We start from the raw sequence: 16521 nt of genomic DNA, 5'->3' as shown, positions 1-16521 counted from the left end.
CACTGGACAGAAAGTGTGTGTGTGGCAGGGCGCAGGCAGGCCTGGCAAGCGCACATTCACCTCTCACTGCCTGCCTGCAGCCAGCAATCACACACCCACACACACACACACAAGGCGTACAGCCTTATCGACCTATGCTCCAATTCTGTGGAACTCATTGCCTCCATATGTTAGAGCAATATCAGAGTTGCGATCTTTTGTAAAAGCGCTCAAGACTTGGCTGTTTGGTTGTGCATTTAAGTAAATCAGATCTAATTTACTAAATAGTCACTGTTGAATGTTTTTATGTTGAATGTTTTTATATTGTGGAATGATATTTTAAATTGTAAGTCGCTTGGAGCACTCTGGTGGAGAGCGACTAATCTATATATATAAAAGAGTGATGGCATCACGGCAATTCACAAAACAACAAAAGTACAGGCCCCCCAACCCCAAAATTTGACAACACAACCCATCATCCACGCCTCAAGGTTGATACAACCAAAAGAAAAGAAAAATAAAGTCCTAATTAGAGGGAGAGCAATAATTTTTTTTATCCAATTGCTGCCAGTTTAGAGGGCTAATCTCTGCCCACTTGGTTGCCTAGCAACCAAGGGACAGCCAGGGTTCAGTTAGGGGACAGGCAGATTTAGGCCTCACTTAGACTTCTTCCACAGATTATCTAATTTGCACTGGATTATATGGCAGTGTAGATTCAAGGCCCTTCCACACAGCTATATAACCCATTTATAATCTTATATTATCTGCTTTGCACTGGATTACCTTGACTCCACACTTCCATATAATCCACTTCAGTGTGCATTTTATACAGCTGTGAAGAAGGGGCCTCAGATAATCCAGTTCTGAGCAGATAATATAAGATTAGAAATATACAGTAGAATCTCACTTATCCAACGTAAACAGGCCGGCAGGATAAGTGAATATGTTGGATAATAAGAAGGGATTCAGGAAAAGCCAATTAAACATCAAATTAGGTAATCGTTATACAAATTAAGCACCAAAACATCATATTATACACCAAATTTGACAGAAAAAGTAGTTCCATGCGCAGTAATGCTATGTAGTATTTACAGTAGAGTCTCACTTATCCAACACTCGCTTATCCAACGTTCTGGATTATCCAACGCATTTTTGTAGTCAATGCTTTCAATATATCGTGATATTTTGGTGCTAAATTCATAAATACAGTAATTACTATATAGCATTACTGTGTACTGAACTACTTTTTCTGACAAATTTGTTGTCTAACATGATGTTTTGGTGCTTAAAATTTGTAAAATCATAACTTAATTTGATGTTTAATAGGGTTATCCTTAATTCCTCATTATCCAACATATTCGCTTATCCAACGTTCTACCGGCCCGTTTATGTTGGATAAGTGAGACTCTACTGTACTGTATTTACAAATTTACCACTAAAATATCACAATGAATTTAAAACACTGACTACAAAAACATTGATTATGAAAAGGCAGACTGCGTTGGATAATCCAGAACATTGTATAAGCGAATGTTGGATAAGTGAGATTCTTCTTTAATATAAAATAATTACTGGGATAGAATAATGCAGAACAATATAATCTCTAAAACCAGGACAGTAAATAAACAGGGGAATTCCACACAGGAAACAATTAGGGCCAGCTAACACCTCCCAACAAAGTATTCCCATCATCAAAGTCTGGCAAATCCTGTTTTCTCAGGGCCACAGACAGTAGAAGCACATAAAATATCGCAAACAACACCACTCTGTAAACAAGGGTATTCCAGACAGGAAACAATCAGGGCCAGCTAACACCTCCCAACAAAGTATTCCCATCATCAAAGTCTGGAAAATCCTCTGTTTTCTCAGGGCCACAGACAGTAGAAGCACATAAAATATCGCAAACAACACCACTCTGAAAACAAGGGAATTCCAGACAGGAAACAATCAGGGCCAGCTAACACCTCCCAACAAAAAATTCACTCAGGGAGGAAAGAGCCAGGCTTTAAAGCTGCAAGGCCATTACATCCTAATCATTTTTCCTAATTGCAGCATTCATACTTGCCTCCAACAGACAAAAAAAACCAATCAGAAATATTGTGTATTCACAACCTTTAGGAAATAATATCCCCTGATGGCGTAGCGTGTTAAAGAGCTGAACTGCTGAACTTCTGGACTGAAAGGCCACAGGTTTGAATTGGGGGAGCGGAGAGAGCCCCCACTGTTAGCTCCAGCTTCTGCCAACCCAGAAGTTCGAAAACATGCAAATGTGAGTGCATCAATAGGTACTGCTCCGGCGGGAAGGTAACGCCGCTCCATGTAGTCATCCCACATGACCTTGGAGGAGTCTACGGACAACGCCGGCTCTTCGGCTTAGAAATGGAGATGAGCCCCAACCCCCAGAGTCAGACACGACTGGTCTTAATGTCTGGGGAAAACCTTTACCCTTGACCTTAACTACCACCAATTCCTCAATACTTTATTTCCCAGACCACCAGACTTCGCCACAGCAACGCGTGGCCGGGCACAGCTAGTTAAGAAATGAAGTGAAGTGAAGTGAAGTGAGGAGGAAAAAGAGAAGAAGTGTGCATGCATGAAATTTTGGCTCCACATGAAAGCAGGCTTTCGTGTCGAGCTGAGTTTTGTGTGGGGAGGGGGGCTTTCTGTTTCATGCTTCCGAATAAATGGAAGACATGGAAGAAATGGTAAGAATGAATTTCATGCCCATGCCTATTGGTTACTATCTTCCCATTCCTTGCAATCACAAGTCTTCCCACTGTGAGTAAAATAATCACCAATTCTTTTTCTTCCAATTCTAAATTCAACTTTGTGGCATCCATTAGTAATGGTAACCTACCCTGTTTCCCCTAAAATAAGACATCCCCAGAAAATAAGACCTAGTAGAGGTTTTGCTGAATTGCTAAATATAAGGCCTCCCCTGAAAGTAAGACCTAGCAAAGTTTTTGTTTTGAAGCATGGGCAACAAACAGAACATCAGAGCATGCAGGATCGGTAAATGTACGTACCATAGAGTGTTGTACATGGAAATATTGGTAGTAACAAGAAATTCACAGTTTGTCTGGTTATGCTGGTTTATGATGGCAACTACTGTACAGTATAGAATAAATGTTCATTTTATTTATTCAACAATAAATATTAATTCTTCTTCATGGAAAAATAAGACATCCCCTGAAAATAAGACCTAGTGCATCTTTGGGAGCAAAAATTAATATAAGACACTGTCTTATTTTCGGGGAAACACGGTAGCATCCGGGGCAATGTTTATCCTATAATGTTCCCTATTTCCATAAATATACCCTGTTTCCTCAAAAATAAGACAGTATATTAATTTTTGCTCCCAAAGATGCACTAGGTCTTATTTTCAGGGGATGTCTTATTTTTCCATGAAGAAGAATTCACATTTATTGTTGAACAAAAGAATGAACATTTATTATATACTGTACAGTAGTTGTCATCACAAACAAGCATAACCAGACAAACTGTGAATCCTATCAAGAATTTCTTGTTACTACCATTATTTCCATGTACAATAATCTATGGCACGTACATTTACCCATCCTCCAAGCTCTGTTTGGCGGGCATGCTTCCAAACAAAACTTTGCTAGGTCTTTTTTTTTGGGGGGGGGGGAGGCCTTATATTTAGCAATTCAGCAAAACCTCTACTAGGTCTTATTTTCAGGGGATGTCTTGTTTTTGGGGAAATAGGGTATTGTTCCAGAAACGCTTCAGCTAGGGGCATTCCCACCATAAGTGGAAATATGTCCCTTTGTGCATTCCAGATCTCCAGCAGTGATTACTTTGTTTCCTATGTATCTCGTGTCATTTAACCGGTGTGGTATACCATCTCCATATGACTTTATACACGTTTTCTTTTACTCTTATTGACAGATTCTGAACCACTCTCCCATTTTCACAGATATTTCTTGCTTTTCAAGTTTACTTAGCCATTCTTCATATTTATTTAACTCTTGACATATGGGATTTTTACCAAACCAGACGTTCTTCCATTTATAATAACTGCTGTCTCCTCCTTGCCTCAGAAAATGCTCTAAGCAGTTTTGGTGCTTGGTCAATGGACTGAGAAATTCAAGTAATTCAACCCCATCAATCTCTCCATCAAATGGATATAGTCATTTTTCCACCCTCTTTTGGAAAGTCAAAGCTCAGTGATAGATTCTTCTGAATTGACTGACTGGCCCCCTGTTTCAGTAGGGAAGTTGCAGGTCTGTACTATCTCCCAACTTATTTCAGGCTTCTCTTATTCCAACTATATGTTATATCGCGGTATTTCTGTCAAGCATCCATTCCGTAATGGTTCCCTCTGGATTCCTTCTTTGTGATCCTTTGTCCAAATTCGCTGGGAACTCTATTTATTTATTATTTATTTACAGTATTTATATTCCGCCCTTCTTTCTCACCCCGAAGGGGACTCAGGGCGGATTACAATGAACACATATATGGCAAACATTCAATGCCAACAGACAAACAACATTCAGTTTTAGACAGACACAGAGGCATTTTTAACATCTTTCCAGCTTCACGGTTCCGGCCACAGGGGGAGCTGTTGCTTCACTGTCCATTGGTGGCTGTTCTTCCTCTTCTTTTCCTCGTGAGCAGTTTTATGGTGTTGTAGATTAGTTAAATTAGCCTCCCGCATAAAGCGTACCTTAAATTTTCCCTACTTGACAGATGCAACTGTCTTTCGGGGCTGCTAGGTCAACAGCAAGCCGGGGCTATTTTTTTTTAATGGTCGGAGGCTTAACCCGACCCGGGCTTCGAACTCATGACCTCTCGGTCAGTAGTGATTTATAGCAGCTGGTTACTAGCCAGCTGCGCCACAGCCCGGCCCCTAGGGAGTACGATCTAACCAGTTATGGCCTGATGTAAATGTAACTCCCCTTTCTGCAACAACCTTTTCCAAATATCAACGTTTTCTTTCAAACATAGGGCCCCACTCAGACATAGGCATCGCAAAGGCCTTTTGCAAATTAGGTCAAATAGTAGACAATCAGAACATATGGGACTTATAGTCATTAGAGATATCTCTGAAAAATCTCTTTTTAAACCCATGTCCCCCTCACAATTAATCCTACACATAGGGCCAAGCAGGGCTGCATATTGAAAGTACAGTAGAACCCCGGTAGTCCGAGTCAAACGGGCGGACCTAAGCTCGGTCAACCGGATGACTCGGATTACCAGGCCTCTCGGTTGGGAGGCAGCATGAATCCGGAGGAGTTTGCACCCTTCCGGATCCATGCTGCCTTCCAGCGGAGGGGAGACCTCCATTGAGTGGGTGAATGGGGAGGGCCGCAAAAGCCCTCCCCGTTCACCCACCTGCCCGCCCGTACCTCGGCTCCTTCGTCACGCCGGGCCCAGCAACACTGGTGCCCGGCGTGGCGAAAGAGTCGGACATGCGTGTTGCTAGGTAGAAAGCAAGCTACCAAGCAACACGCATGGGGCGCTCGCCCCTTGGGAGGTGACCCCTGCGTGTTGCTAGGTAGCTTACTATCTACCTAGCAACACGCAGGGGCCACCTCCCAAGGGGCGAGCGCCCTGTGCATGTTGCTAGGTAGCTTGCTATCTACCTAGCAACACGCACGTCAGTGAGCAGGTGAACGGGAAGGGCCTTTGCGGCCCTCCCCGTTCACCTGCTCGGATTGCACGGAGGCTTGAACGAGTGGGGCTCAAACGAGCGGGGTTTTACTGTAAATATTTCATTACTTTTTTCGTTATGTAATTGCGCAAGGGAGGGAGTGTTCTATCTCTGTGCTTAACTAAATGAACTGGAAGGCACCGTAGCACGAGGGACAGATCGGAGACTGCATTTGGTAAATCAAAATATGTTATTAATAGACAAATTGAACTTCCTTTCCTCTTGTTGCCACTACAAAATCTCTATGAGGAAAGAAAAATCTTTTAAGTCTATGCATTTCTGGATGGATATTGCCACACAGCATAAATAAATAAATAAATAAAGTCTTGACATTACTGGATTCTTTGTATCTTTCAGGTGACTTTAATACAATATTGTCATGACTTTCTCAATTACTGCATTATATGGTTTCTTAATCTAACTTGAACACAGTTCTGACATGACGTGAATTTCTGTGCTCCTTTTAGCTTCCTACACTTCCTTCCAGTGCTTCACCAACTGACAAAATCTAACTGACAAAAATAACTGCCATTTCCAGGCTAAGCTCGGCCCCCTTAGAATCTTAAAGTTAACAGGGCAGCAGGTGATGTTCTTCCTCCTGGTGGCACATATTTACCACTGTCTCCCCCCCCCCCCCCCCCACACACACACACAAGTTTCAGAACATTTAGGTCATTCACTGATTTTGAGGAATTTAAAAAAGTTTTTATGAACAACTTAAAACAGCAAGAGCGATCTCTTGAATTTCTATTTTCAGTGATACAACATAACCAGGGCATCATTCCCACCAAGTTCCATAAATATTTGTACATCCCTGATTTTTAGGGTATTTTAACCAACTTAAATTTAACAGTACTATTTCCTTGGGAGACCCCAAAGGCCATCCATTCCAACTGCTAGGCTGAGTACCTTTATTTATTTATTTATTTATTTACAGTATTTATATTTCGCCCTTCTTTCTCACCCCGAAGGGGACTCAGGGCGGATTACAATGAACACATATATGGCAAACATTCAATGCCAACAGACAAACAACATTCAGTTTTAGACAGACACAGAGGCATTTTAACATCTTTCCAGCTTCACGATTCAGGCCACAGGGGGAGCTGTTGCTTCACCGTCCATTGGTGGCTGTTCTTCCTCATTCTTTTCCTCGTGAGCAGTTTTATGGTGTTGTAGATTAGTTAAATTAGCCTCCCGCATAAAGCGTACCTAAATTTTCCCTACTTGACAGATGCAACTGTCTTTCTACACTGTGCTTCTGCATCCCAATCTCTGTTTTTGTGGTCTCAGTGTAGAAGTTAATATTTTTCTTTTTCTCTCTCTTTGCATTTGTTCTGCCTGAGATTACATACCTTTGTGGTATAGGTCTTGTAATAATACAATATGTCTGTGGCCTAATGTGCTCTCAATGTCTCCAGGTGTGATGCCTCATGGGCCTTGTAGTCCTGCTCATAGTGCAATCGTGACAGATGAAGACGAAAACATGGGTTTTTCACCGGTTCAACAAGAGCCGGAATCTTTCCAGCTGCCGGATGTTTTCGCCCAAGAACCCAGTAAAACAGACCTTGGGCATTCCTCACCCCCGTTCCCTAGGAGACAGTCCTATTCTGCAGACAGGGGAGTGAGAGAACAGACTCGCAGGAGCTTACGGATTGCAGCTAAACAACAGGCTGATTAGCCATGCTTCCCTTGGGAAATTCTAAGGAGTTTCACATCTGGACAAAATTGGGTTTCGTTTCCCGTTCTCTAGGGAAAGAGGTCGTTGGCGGGAAAACGAGACCCTAATATAGGTGCCTGGCACGTTAGAATTGTTGCGGAGTCAACAGAGCAGCTCCAGAAGCAACTTCGTGTTTCCAGCCTTGTGTGGACTTCGCAAAGTCCGCAACCCCAGTTCCTTGCCTTCCGGATCAAGTATTCAAGATTTGTCTAGCCTTGTTTTTAGCCACGGACCTTGTTCTTAGAATCTCTGTTTCGCCTTGTTCCTAGTCACGGACCTTTTTTTAAAATATTTTTTATTGTTATTATTGAAAAAAAGTTACAATTATATAAACATGTTCTATACATTTCCCCCTCTTTTATTTACATCCACCCCTGTGCTCCCCTTCCCCAGAGCCATCTCTTCTTCTGTAGTCCCACCAAAAGTTCAATTCTTCATTTGGAGGTAAATTCCCATCTTCTTTTTCCAATAATTTTTCTAGAAATTTTCTCCAAATACTTTCAAAATCATTTTTTTCCCATAATCCCTTCTTTACTTTTAAATTTGATGTTAGCTTGTCATTCAGTGCCATTCGCCAAACTTCTTTATACCATTCACGGACCTTGTTTAAAGATTCAAGTTTGTTTCCAGCCTTGTTCTCAAGCTACCTTGGACTTCAAAGACTCTGGGCATTTTCCCCACACTATTGCTTGGCAATAGTGTGTGTTTCGGTTATTGGATTAAAAACTTTGAACTCTAATATCATTTATTGGACAATACATTTTTGGACTATATTTGACCTCATTTGATAGGTCTGCTTCTGAACTATACTCTTCACTTGTTTTTATTACTTTTATATATTTACTTAATAAAGATATTAGATAGATATTGGTCTCTGCGTCAGGTTCTTGGTGCTCCGTTGCCTCGGGCGTGACACCAAGTGCCTTGCTTTAGAAATGTTGGACAGGGATCATGCTGCAGGGATAGAGACGATCAGGAAAATGCTTTCCAACCTTAGCCCCTTTCTGTGGTGACCATACTGTTAGAGGTCTTCATTTACAAAGGTTGGATTAGAAGCTTAACCAATTGTAGAGCAAGAAATCTCATTCACAGAATCTTGGGCCACAATCCCCTTTGTATCTGAGCAGGGATTTCTCTTTGTTTGGCAATTGGCTCTCTGAGTTGGGCTAGTCATTTCCCCTTCTTCTCCTGCATTTGCTACAGCACTAGGCTATTGTTTTTCATGTCCAGTGAGATCTTTCTTTGCTCCACTCCTGATGAGATTTTCCTCTCATTTGTCTGGCAGGTAACCTCTGAATGTACCTTCTGAAGAACACTTTGCCCCTTTTTAGGACTGAAATGAAAGTACACAGCACTGACAAGAACAAGAAATAAGTTGGAGAAATTATATTTCAACTACATGCCTGTGTATTCAAGGAGGAAAGGAATGATTGTGCTGTAAGAAGAGGGGCTTGGTAAAGAGGAAAGAAGACTACAGCAATCAATACAAAGACTCAAAAGAGGAAATCTTATCCTGTTCTGGAGTACATAATTGTCAACTTCTGGCATAATATTTGAATCATAAATATAAAAGAATGGAAAATCTTGATTCCTTGTCAAAATCACACACAGGGGTGAAGCTACATAATTGTATGGACTGTGGGAAATGTTTCATTGGGAGGAGCTCCCTTAATAAACATCAACAAACTCACACTGGGAAGAAGCCACATAAATGCATGGAATGTGGAAAGAGCTTCACTCAGAGTGCACATCTGAATATCCATCCAAGGACCCACACAGGGGAGAAGCCACATAAATGCATGGAATGTGGAAAAAACTTCAGTGAGAGTGGAAGTCTGCGTATCCATCAAAGGACCCACACAGGAGAGAAGCCATATAAATGCATGGAATGTGGAAAGAGTTTCAGTAGGAGTGCACATCTGAATATCCATCAAAGGACCCACACAGGGGAGAAGCCACATAAATGTGTGGAATGTGGAAAGAGCTTCAGTGAGAGTGGAAAGCTGCGTATCCATCAAAGGACCCACACAGGGGACAAGCCACATAAATGCATGGACTGTGGAAAGAGCTTCAGTGATGGTGTGAATCTCCGTACCCATCAAAGGACCCACACAGGGGAGAAGCCACATAACTGCATGGAATGTGGAAAGAGCTTCAGGCAAAGTGGTGGCTTTTTGCAGTTGGCAGATCGTGATTTTGTCAATGTCTATTGTTTCCAAATGCCAGTGAGAGACAGACAGACAGGCCGAGAAGAAGGAAGGAAGGAAGGAAGAAAGGAAGGGAGGGAGGGAGGGCGGAAGTCCCCCATCCCTCCCCCACTCACCACCTCCTCCTCTCTCTCTCTCTCTCTCTCTCTCCGAAAGGCCTCCTCCTCCTCTTTCCTTCTTTCCTTCCTTCCTTCGTTCCTTCCCTCGAAGGCGCTGACAGGAAAGAGCGCCGCCCGGCCCCGCCCACCCGGAGTCTTCCCGCCTCTCGCTGCACTTCCGCCCTCAAGAAACATGGCGGCCGCGGGCAAGATTCCCACAGAGGGGCGGGGCCCGAGAGAAGCGGAGAGGCAGGCGGACAGACACGCCCCTTCTTTCCTTTCCTCTCAACGCCCAATGAGAATCCGCCTTCCTCTCAGAGCGGCGTCATCGGTCTCCGGGCAGGAACGCCCCCGCCCCCCGCTCCGCCCTTCTGCCGTTAACGGTCACTCCAGGAATCGGCCAATGGGAATGGGCCTCGTCTCTCCGCGTCATCCGTCTCCAGGCAGACTCGCCCGCGCCTTCCCGCCTCTGGGCCGGACTCTCCTGGCCGGCTCCTCATCGCAGGCAGGCTGCCCGAGGAAGCGCCGGGTGAAGCGGGGAAGGGGGGGCCAGGCCAAGGAGCGGGAGGCGCCTCTGCGTGGAGATGGAGATGGAGATGGAGATGGGGGGGGGGGGGGGGAGGCAGGAAGGCCGGGCCAGGAAGGGAGGCCGGAAGGGAGGCCTTGAGGCGAAGGGCCAGGCAGGCCAAGGCCGGAGGGGGGCGCGGGGGAGACTCGGGGACCCACTCAGCCCCCCCCCCCAACACGCACACGCACACTCACCCCTCCTCCTCCTCCTCCTCCTCCTCCTCCTCCGCTTCCTCCTTCCTCTCCCTCCCGCGCTCGCTCTGACAGGAAAAGGCGCCTCTCGTCCTGAGTCTCTCTAGGAAGACGCCTCCCTCCTCGGTGGACTTCCGCCCGGGCTCAACATGGCAGCCGCGGGCACGATGCCCAGAGAGGGGCGGGGCTTCTCGGCCGTCGAACGGAGCTCTAGACAGAGAGAGACGCTCCTCCTTTCTTTTCTTCCCAACGCCCAGGGTCCGCCAATGGGAATCCGCCTCCCTCCCTGACGTCATCCGTCTCCGGGCAGAATCTTCCCCGGCCCTTTCCTTCGCCGTTCCGCCATGAACGGCCATTCCCGGGACCTGAGGGCCAATCTTTACCTCAGCTTGAAGGGTGGAAAGAACATTGGATGCCAAAAGGAAAGGTAGGATTGTTTGGAAGAGTGAATGTGATGGGTCTGCTGTAGAACGAAGGAGGTCTCTTTGAGAAGAGGAAAGAAGTGTCTCCGTGTCTTCTGTGATCCCAAGAAAGAGGGAGGGAGGGCGGGAGAGAGGCCTGGCCTTGGTTTTGCCTTCACGTCCCTCTCTTCAGCCCAGGCCCCGGGATGAGAGACATGGCCTCGGGGTTGGGGAGATCCACAGGGCCTCGGAGACAGAAGCGAACGCCCTCTTCTCCTCAGGACCTTCTGGCCTTCCCAGGAGATCCGGCCTCCTTCCCGCCTCCTCTTCCCGTTCTTTGCAGGCATTTCATCTCATCATCACGACTGCCAGATGGATCCGAAATAGCAGCTCCATTGGTTAGTCAATTAGGATTGTGGGCGTGAGAATTCACTATGTTTGTTATCTTTTCTTTTATTTAAACACTACACAAATATGTATTTGTATATAAATGTTTCACTCTAAAATATCTAACATGGCTTGCCACCTTTTATATTCTAATCAAAGAGTGTTGATAGGTCAGTTATTCAAAGTCTCTTGAATAAAGAGTTCAAAAATGGTACAAAATGTAACTGTATACTATTAATAATATTTTAGTCAACAGGTCCTGCTGTGGCCATCTTCCTTTGCTTCTTTGTGAATTCAATGAATGGCTTCCATTCTTCTTGGAAGTTTCTGTGTATTTGTTTGTTGTACAGCTAAAGTTAGTTTGTCCTATTTGGCCATTTCAAAACCTTTTGTCATCCAGTTTTCTGGTGTTGGCATGTCTTGTTGTTTCCATAGTTTTGCGTATTCAGTTCTTGCTTCTGTTGTCATATAAAGAAAGAGTCTTTCTTGATGTTTCCCAGTAGAAAAAGTTCTGGTCTTAATGGGATTTTGTACTCTAGAATAGTTTCCTCTGTGGATTTTTATTCAGAATTCGTTAGCTTTTGGACAAGTCCCAACATATCATATATCTCTCTGTGTGTGTGTGTATTTGAGAGTTTTTCTGGAGTTATTTACCATCTATGTATCATTTTGTAGAAATTTTATTTAATTGTGTGACTCCTTGTAAATTTTAGTCATTTTTACCAGAGCTCTTCCCATTCTCATGGACTTATTGCCCAGTCTAGACTTTTCACCCACTGACTCATAGGTTCTTTTATTTCTTCATCAATTGTAAAATCTTTCAGAAGAAATTGATGCAGCTTCCCAGTTGGCTTGTTTTTTTGTCTGTAGCAGTTGGTTCCGCTGATTCTCCGATTCTTGTCTACCCATTTTGTTGTCTAGACGGAGTCTCTGTTGGAGTCAGTTATAATGAAACCATGTCATTGTTGAGTCTTCTTTATGTTTATTTATTACAAACGAACAAAATTACAATATTACAACATTTCTACCCCGCCCTTCTCACCCATCAAGGGGACTCAGGGTGGCTTACAGTATAAAACACATATATCAAACAATTACAGTCACATTTCAAAATTCCATTTAAATTAAGTTACATTCAGACCTTCATAAATATACATTTAAATAAACATTCAAGGTGCATTTCAAGTACAAACCGGGTCTGTGATTATACCTTGGATCATATAGTTGCCATTTCTGCTGCTACTATTGCTCAAAAGCCTGGTCCCACAACCTTTCTGCCTTTCTTTCGCAGAGGAAACGGGATTTTGGGCTGAGAATCTCGGTGTAGAGCCTGTGGAGGGATTTCTTTCCCTTGAAAGAAAGAAGAGGGAGGAAAAGCATCTTGGGTACGGTTGGGTTCTTCACCAGAGTGGTTCCAACATGGAGAGACCCAACTCATGTGGGCCTGAAGCAGGACCTGGGAGCAGTGGGGAATCCTGGGAAAGAACCAGACATGAGTCCCTGAGTGTGGACCTTGACAGCTCGGACACACAGCACTTCAGGCAGTCCTCCTACCAAGAGGGTGAAGGACCCAGAGGGGTTTGCAGTCGTCTCCACGGTCTGTGCCGCCAGTGGCTGAAGCCAGAGCAGCACACCAAGGCCGAGGTGCTGGACCTGGTGACCCTGGAGCAGTTCCTGAGCATCCTGCCCCCAGAGATGGGGAGCTGGGTCCGAGAGTGTGGGGCAGAGACCTGTTCCCAGGCGGTGGCCCTGGCGGAAGGCTTCCTCCTGAGTCGGGCCGAGGACAAGGAGCAGGAAGGACAGGTGAGAGCATTCCCTCTGGGATTCACTAACCTGGGGGCTGATGGACAGGTTAAGCTTGCATCCTGCCTTTCTTCCAAGATGGGACCGATGTGGAGGATGAGCAAGGCCCTGCTCCCTCGGCCTCTTTCCCCACCTGCTCTGCCCCTCCATCTCTACCGTCAGCTTGGTTGATGCTCTGCTCAAGATAGAACATAGACAATGATGGGAGGGGGAGGGGGGCATTGGTTCCAAACTAGGTTCCCATCCCAGAGTTATTCTTTCCAAAAAGGTCTATAGGTCTGTGATATTTCTGAACTTTTCCCAAACTCCTTCTGGAATGCTCTGTGCTCTTCCAGGCCCATAATAATAACTCCATGGAAGTCCCTGCACCAGAGGAATCTCCACCAGACACCACCCAGAGTCTCAGGCAGAAGGAGCTGAAGCGGGAAGGAGACGGGGCTGCCGCCTTGCAGGGTGAGGAGGAACTCTTCTGGGAGTTTTGGGGTTTTGTGCCAGTGGAAATCCCGCTTTGGGGGGATGATTGTACACCCACAGTTTGAGCTTCAGAAGGTGAACATGCAGGATCATTTGGCCTTGAGATGGGTATATATCTTAAACTCATGTCTTTTCTGTGATGTTTTATGTACTTTAATATGTATTTTATAGAAAGGCAGTTTTAATGTGGATCTTTTATAGAAATATGTATCTTTGTTGAATTTTGACAAAGTTTGTGTTTTTAAAATTGTGTTGGAACTCCCCTCAAACTGCAAGGAGAGGCAAGTAAGAAATAAAATTATTATTATTGTTATATGTAGGCATTGGGTTGCTAAAGGTGTCATTTCAATTTGATTTGCAGTTTTCTTTCTTGCACCAAGCCCAATGCTGGTTTCACTTGAACATCCTCACAGCACTGCTTGTGAGATAAAGTCCTAAACCCTCACATTGTACATCTTCTTGGGCTGTTGAATGCGCCTGTGTTCTTAGGGTCGTTTCCTCATCGGTCTCTTTATAGGACTGCAATGGTCACCTCTGAGGCCTGTTTATGTGACCAGCTTTCCACCCCTTGCTCTCTCTCCAGGGTCTGGAATGATGCTGTTGCCGAATCCTCAGCCGTTTCTCCCCCTTTGCGATGGAGTGGGACTGAGTCAGGTAAGCAGAAGGATTCCTGGGAGAGGAGGACTGGGCCTGCCGGGGTGCCTTTGGTTCCAGGCTTAATTGTCAAATATCTGTTGAAACAGACAAGATTGAATGTGTTTCCTTAGAAGAGAAATACTGAAGGTACAATTGCAAACAGCACCAACAAGGAGGGAAAAAATGAAGAGAAAAGTAAAGAAACCAGAATGGATGTTCAAAGAACTTTCAAAGGAGCTAAGATTGAAAAGGTGACATGTACAAGAAATGGAAAGGGGGGGGGGTCACAAAAGAATTTGAACAACTAACCAGCTTAAGTAGGGAAGAGGTCTAACAATCTAAATCAGAAATTGTGGTCAGAAGAAAAAATGAGGCAACAGTAGGGTCTGTGCCTGGAGAAGGTGGTGAAATGCTAACCGGGGATAGGAAAGAGGTAGAACATGGCCTCAGTCTTCTCCCAAAAGGAAATGGGTATTCTTCCTGAGCAAGATGGAGCAACTGGGGAAATGCAACCCCAAATAGGTAAAGAAGGAGTCCAGGAATATCTGGCCACTCTCAATGAATTCAAGTCTCCAGGGCCAGGTGAACTATACCCAAGAGAATTGAACTAAGAGTAGTAATCCCAGAACCACTGTCAATCCTCTTTGTTCATTTTTGGAAACAGGAGAAGTCCCAGCAGGCTAGAGGAGGCAAAGGTGGTCTCTATCTCCAAGAATGGACCAAAAAGAGGTCCCCTAACAATGACCATCCAGTTATCTTGACCTAAATAACAGGGAAGATGTTGGAGCAGATCATGAAGAAGGCCGTCTGGAATCACCGAAGGGAAGATGGGTTTCTCCAAAACAAGTCATGCCAGACTAATCTGTTTTTCAGTAGAGTTACATGCTTGGTAGATGAAGGAAATGCAGTGGATGTAGCACATCTTGCTTTCAGTAAGACCTGTGGAAAGGCCTCCCATGGTTTTACCAACAACTAGTAAAAAGTGGGCTGGATAATACTCCTGTTCGGTGGATTTGTAATGGTTTGAGCGACAAAGGGTGAAGTGCCGCAGGGTTCTGTCCTGGGCCCAGTACTGCTTAATATGCGTATCATGTTTTCAGATGAAACCAAATTAGCAGGGATAGCTAACAGTCTAGAAGATAGGATCAGAATTCAAAATGGCCTGAACATGGTGGAGAGCTGAGCCAAAACTAACCCAATTAATGTCAACAAGAATATATGTAGAGTAGTACACTTATGAGAAAAAGGCCATGCACAGGAACAGGATGGGTGACACCTGGCTTGACAGTCATTCATATGATGGGATCTTGGAGTGTTAGAGGACTACAAGTTGAACATGAGCCAACAATGTGATGCAGCAGCTGAAAAGACTGGGATTTTGGGCTGCATCCTAAGGAATATTGTGTCATTCTTTCTGCTTTGGAGACCTCAACTGAAATAGCACTGTGTCCATTTCTGGGCATCACAATAAAAGCTGGAACATGCTCAGATTCCGTTTCTGATTCTACGTATCAATTAAGAAATGGTTCTGACTGTGATCAACCCGACGTCTCTACAAAGCTTACAACTGTGTCATGGAGGCCTTGGCCCTTTCCCTTCCAAACAACCAACAGGAATGTAAATCTGCTTTAAAGATTTTCTTGTTATTATTTTTCTTGCTAGCTCTCACGTGAGAAGGGAATCTTTTCTTCTTCCGCCAGGGCCCAATCGCCTTTGAGGACGTGGCTGTGGATTTCTCCCTGGAGGAGTGGGTTCTCCTGAATCCGGACCAGAAAGCCTTGCACAAGCAGGTCATGGAGGAGATGAATGGGATTGTGGACTCTCTTGGTAAGGCTCCCTCACTGATGGGGATTTCTGTTTCAAAAGGCAGTATTATCCTACATCATCACATTAACTGAGGGTCCGCAAGGCAGGGCTTATGCTAGAAATATATGACATAAGAGTAATATTAATAATAATAATAACATTAGCACCAATTCAGACTCAAGTGGGAAGATTTCCATAACTGGAGTCAAGTCGAAGCATCTCTCTCTCTCTCTTTCTCTCTCTCTCTCTCTGAGTGTTTGTATGAGAGGCAAGGAGAGAGAGGGAGCAGATTGGCTGGAAAGAGGGGCCGGAGAATGGATCATGAAGAAAAAAACTTCACCTGGCTTCAGATACCCATACGTGGCTATTAGGCTTGATCGATCCATGAAAAATTTGATTCAAAACTCGTTTCAAAACTAGAGGGGGCAGTTTTTCGTTTTTGTTGCTAATAACGAATTTGGCCCCCAAAATTTTTCGAAATTAACGAAAATTCGTTATTTTCGAAATTAATTCGTTAATGGCGGACGCGCATGCGCGGTCGCCACAAAACAGCCCCAGGGGGGGGGGGTCGGGGGCT

General features: G+C 44.6%; 3 protein-coding genes across 3 annotated transcripts in view; 2 read left to right on the top strand and 1 right to left on the bottom strand.

Moving 5' to 3' along the window:
- Nucleotides 1–10115, bottom strand: part of LOC134296910 (zinc finger protein 658B-like) — a 152438-nt gene extending 142323 nt beyond the window's left edge. Inside the window, exon 1 of the mRNA XM_062973047.1 lies at nt 9700–10115. The gene's annotated coding sequence lies outside the window, so the exon portion shown is untranslated. The remainder of the gene's footprint in view (nt 1–9699) is intronic.
- Nucleotides 6795–10059, top strand: LOC134297188 (zinc finger protein 664-like). The gene is made up of 2 exons (XM_062974316.1): nt 6795–9533; nt 10022–10059. Exons 1-2 carry the CDS (start codon nt 8948–8950, stop codon nt 10057–10059), a joined length of 624 nt encoding a protein of 207 aa, XP_062830386.1. The 5' UTR covers nt 6795–8947.
- LOC134296960 (zinc finger and SCAN domain-containing protein 12-like) lies at nt 10061–13821 on the top strand. Its single transcript, XM_062973175.1, has 4 exons — nt 10061–10183; nt 10695–10864; nt 11032–11236; nt 12517–13821. Exons 2-4 carry the CDS (start codon nt 10850–10852, stop codon nt 13197–13199), a joined length of 903 nt encoding a protein of 300 aa, XP_062829245.1. The 5' UTR covers nt 10061–10183; nt 10695–10849; the 3' UTR covers nt 13200–13821.
- Nucleotides 13822–16521: the final 2700 nt, after the last annotated feature.

This window comes from Anolis carolinensis, chromosome 2 (genome assembly GCF_035594765.1).
Source record: "Anolis carolinensis isolate JA03-04 chromosome 2, rAnoCar3.1.pri, whole genome shotgun sequence".
In the NCBI taxonomy this organism is placed as follows: domain Eukaryota; kingdom Metazoa; phylum Chordata; class Lepidosauria; order Squamata; family Dactyloidae; genus Anolis; species Anolis carolinensis.
The sequence above is the reverse complement of the archived record's forward strand: the minus strand, read 5'-3'. Positions and strand labels throughout refer to the sequence as shown.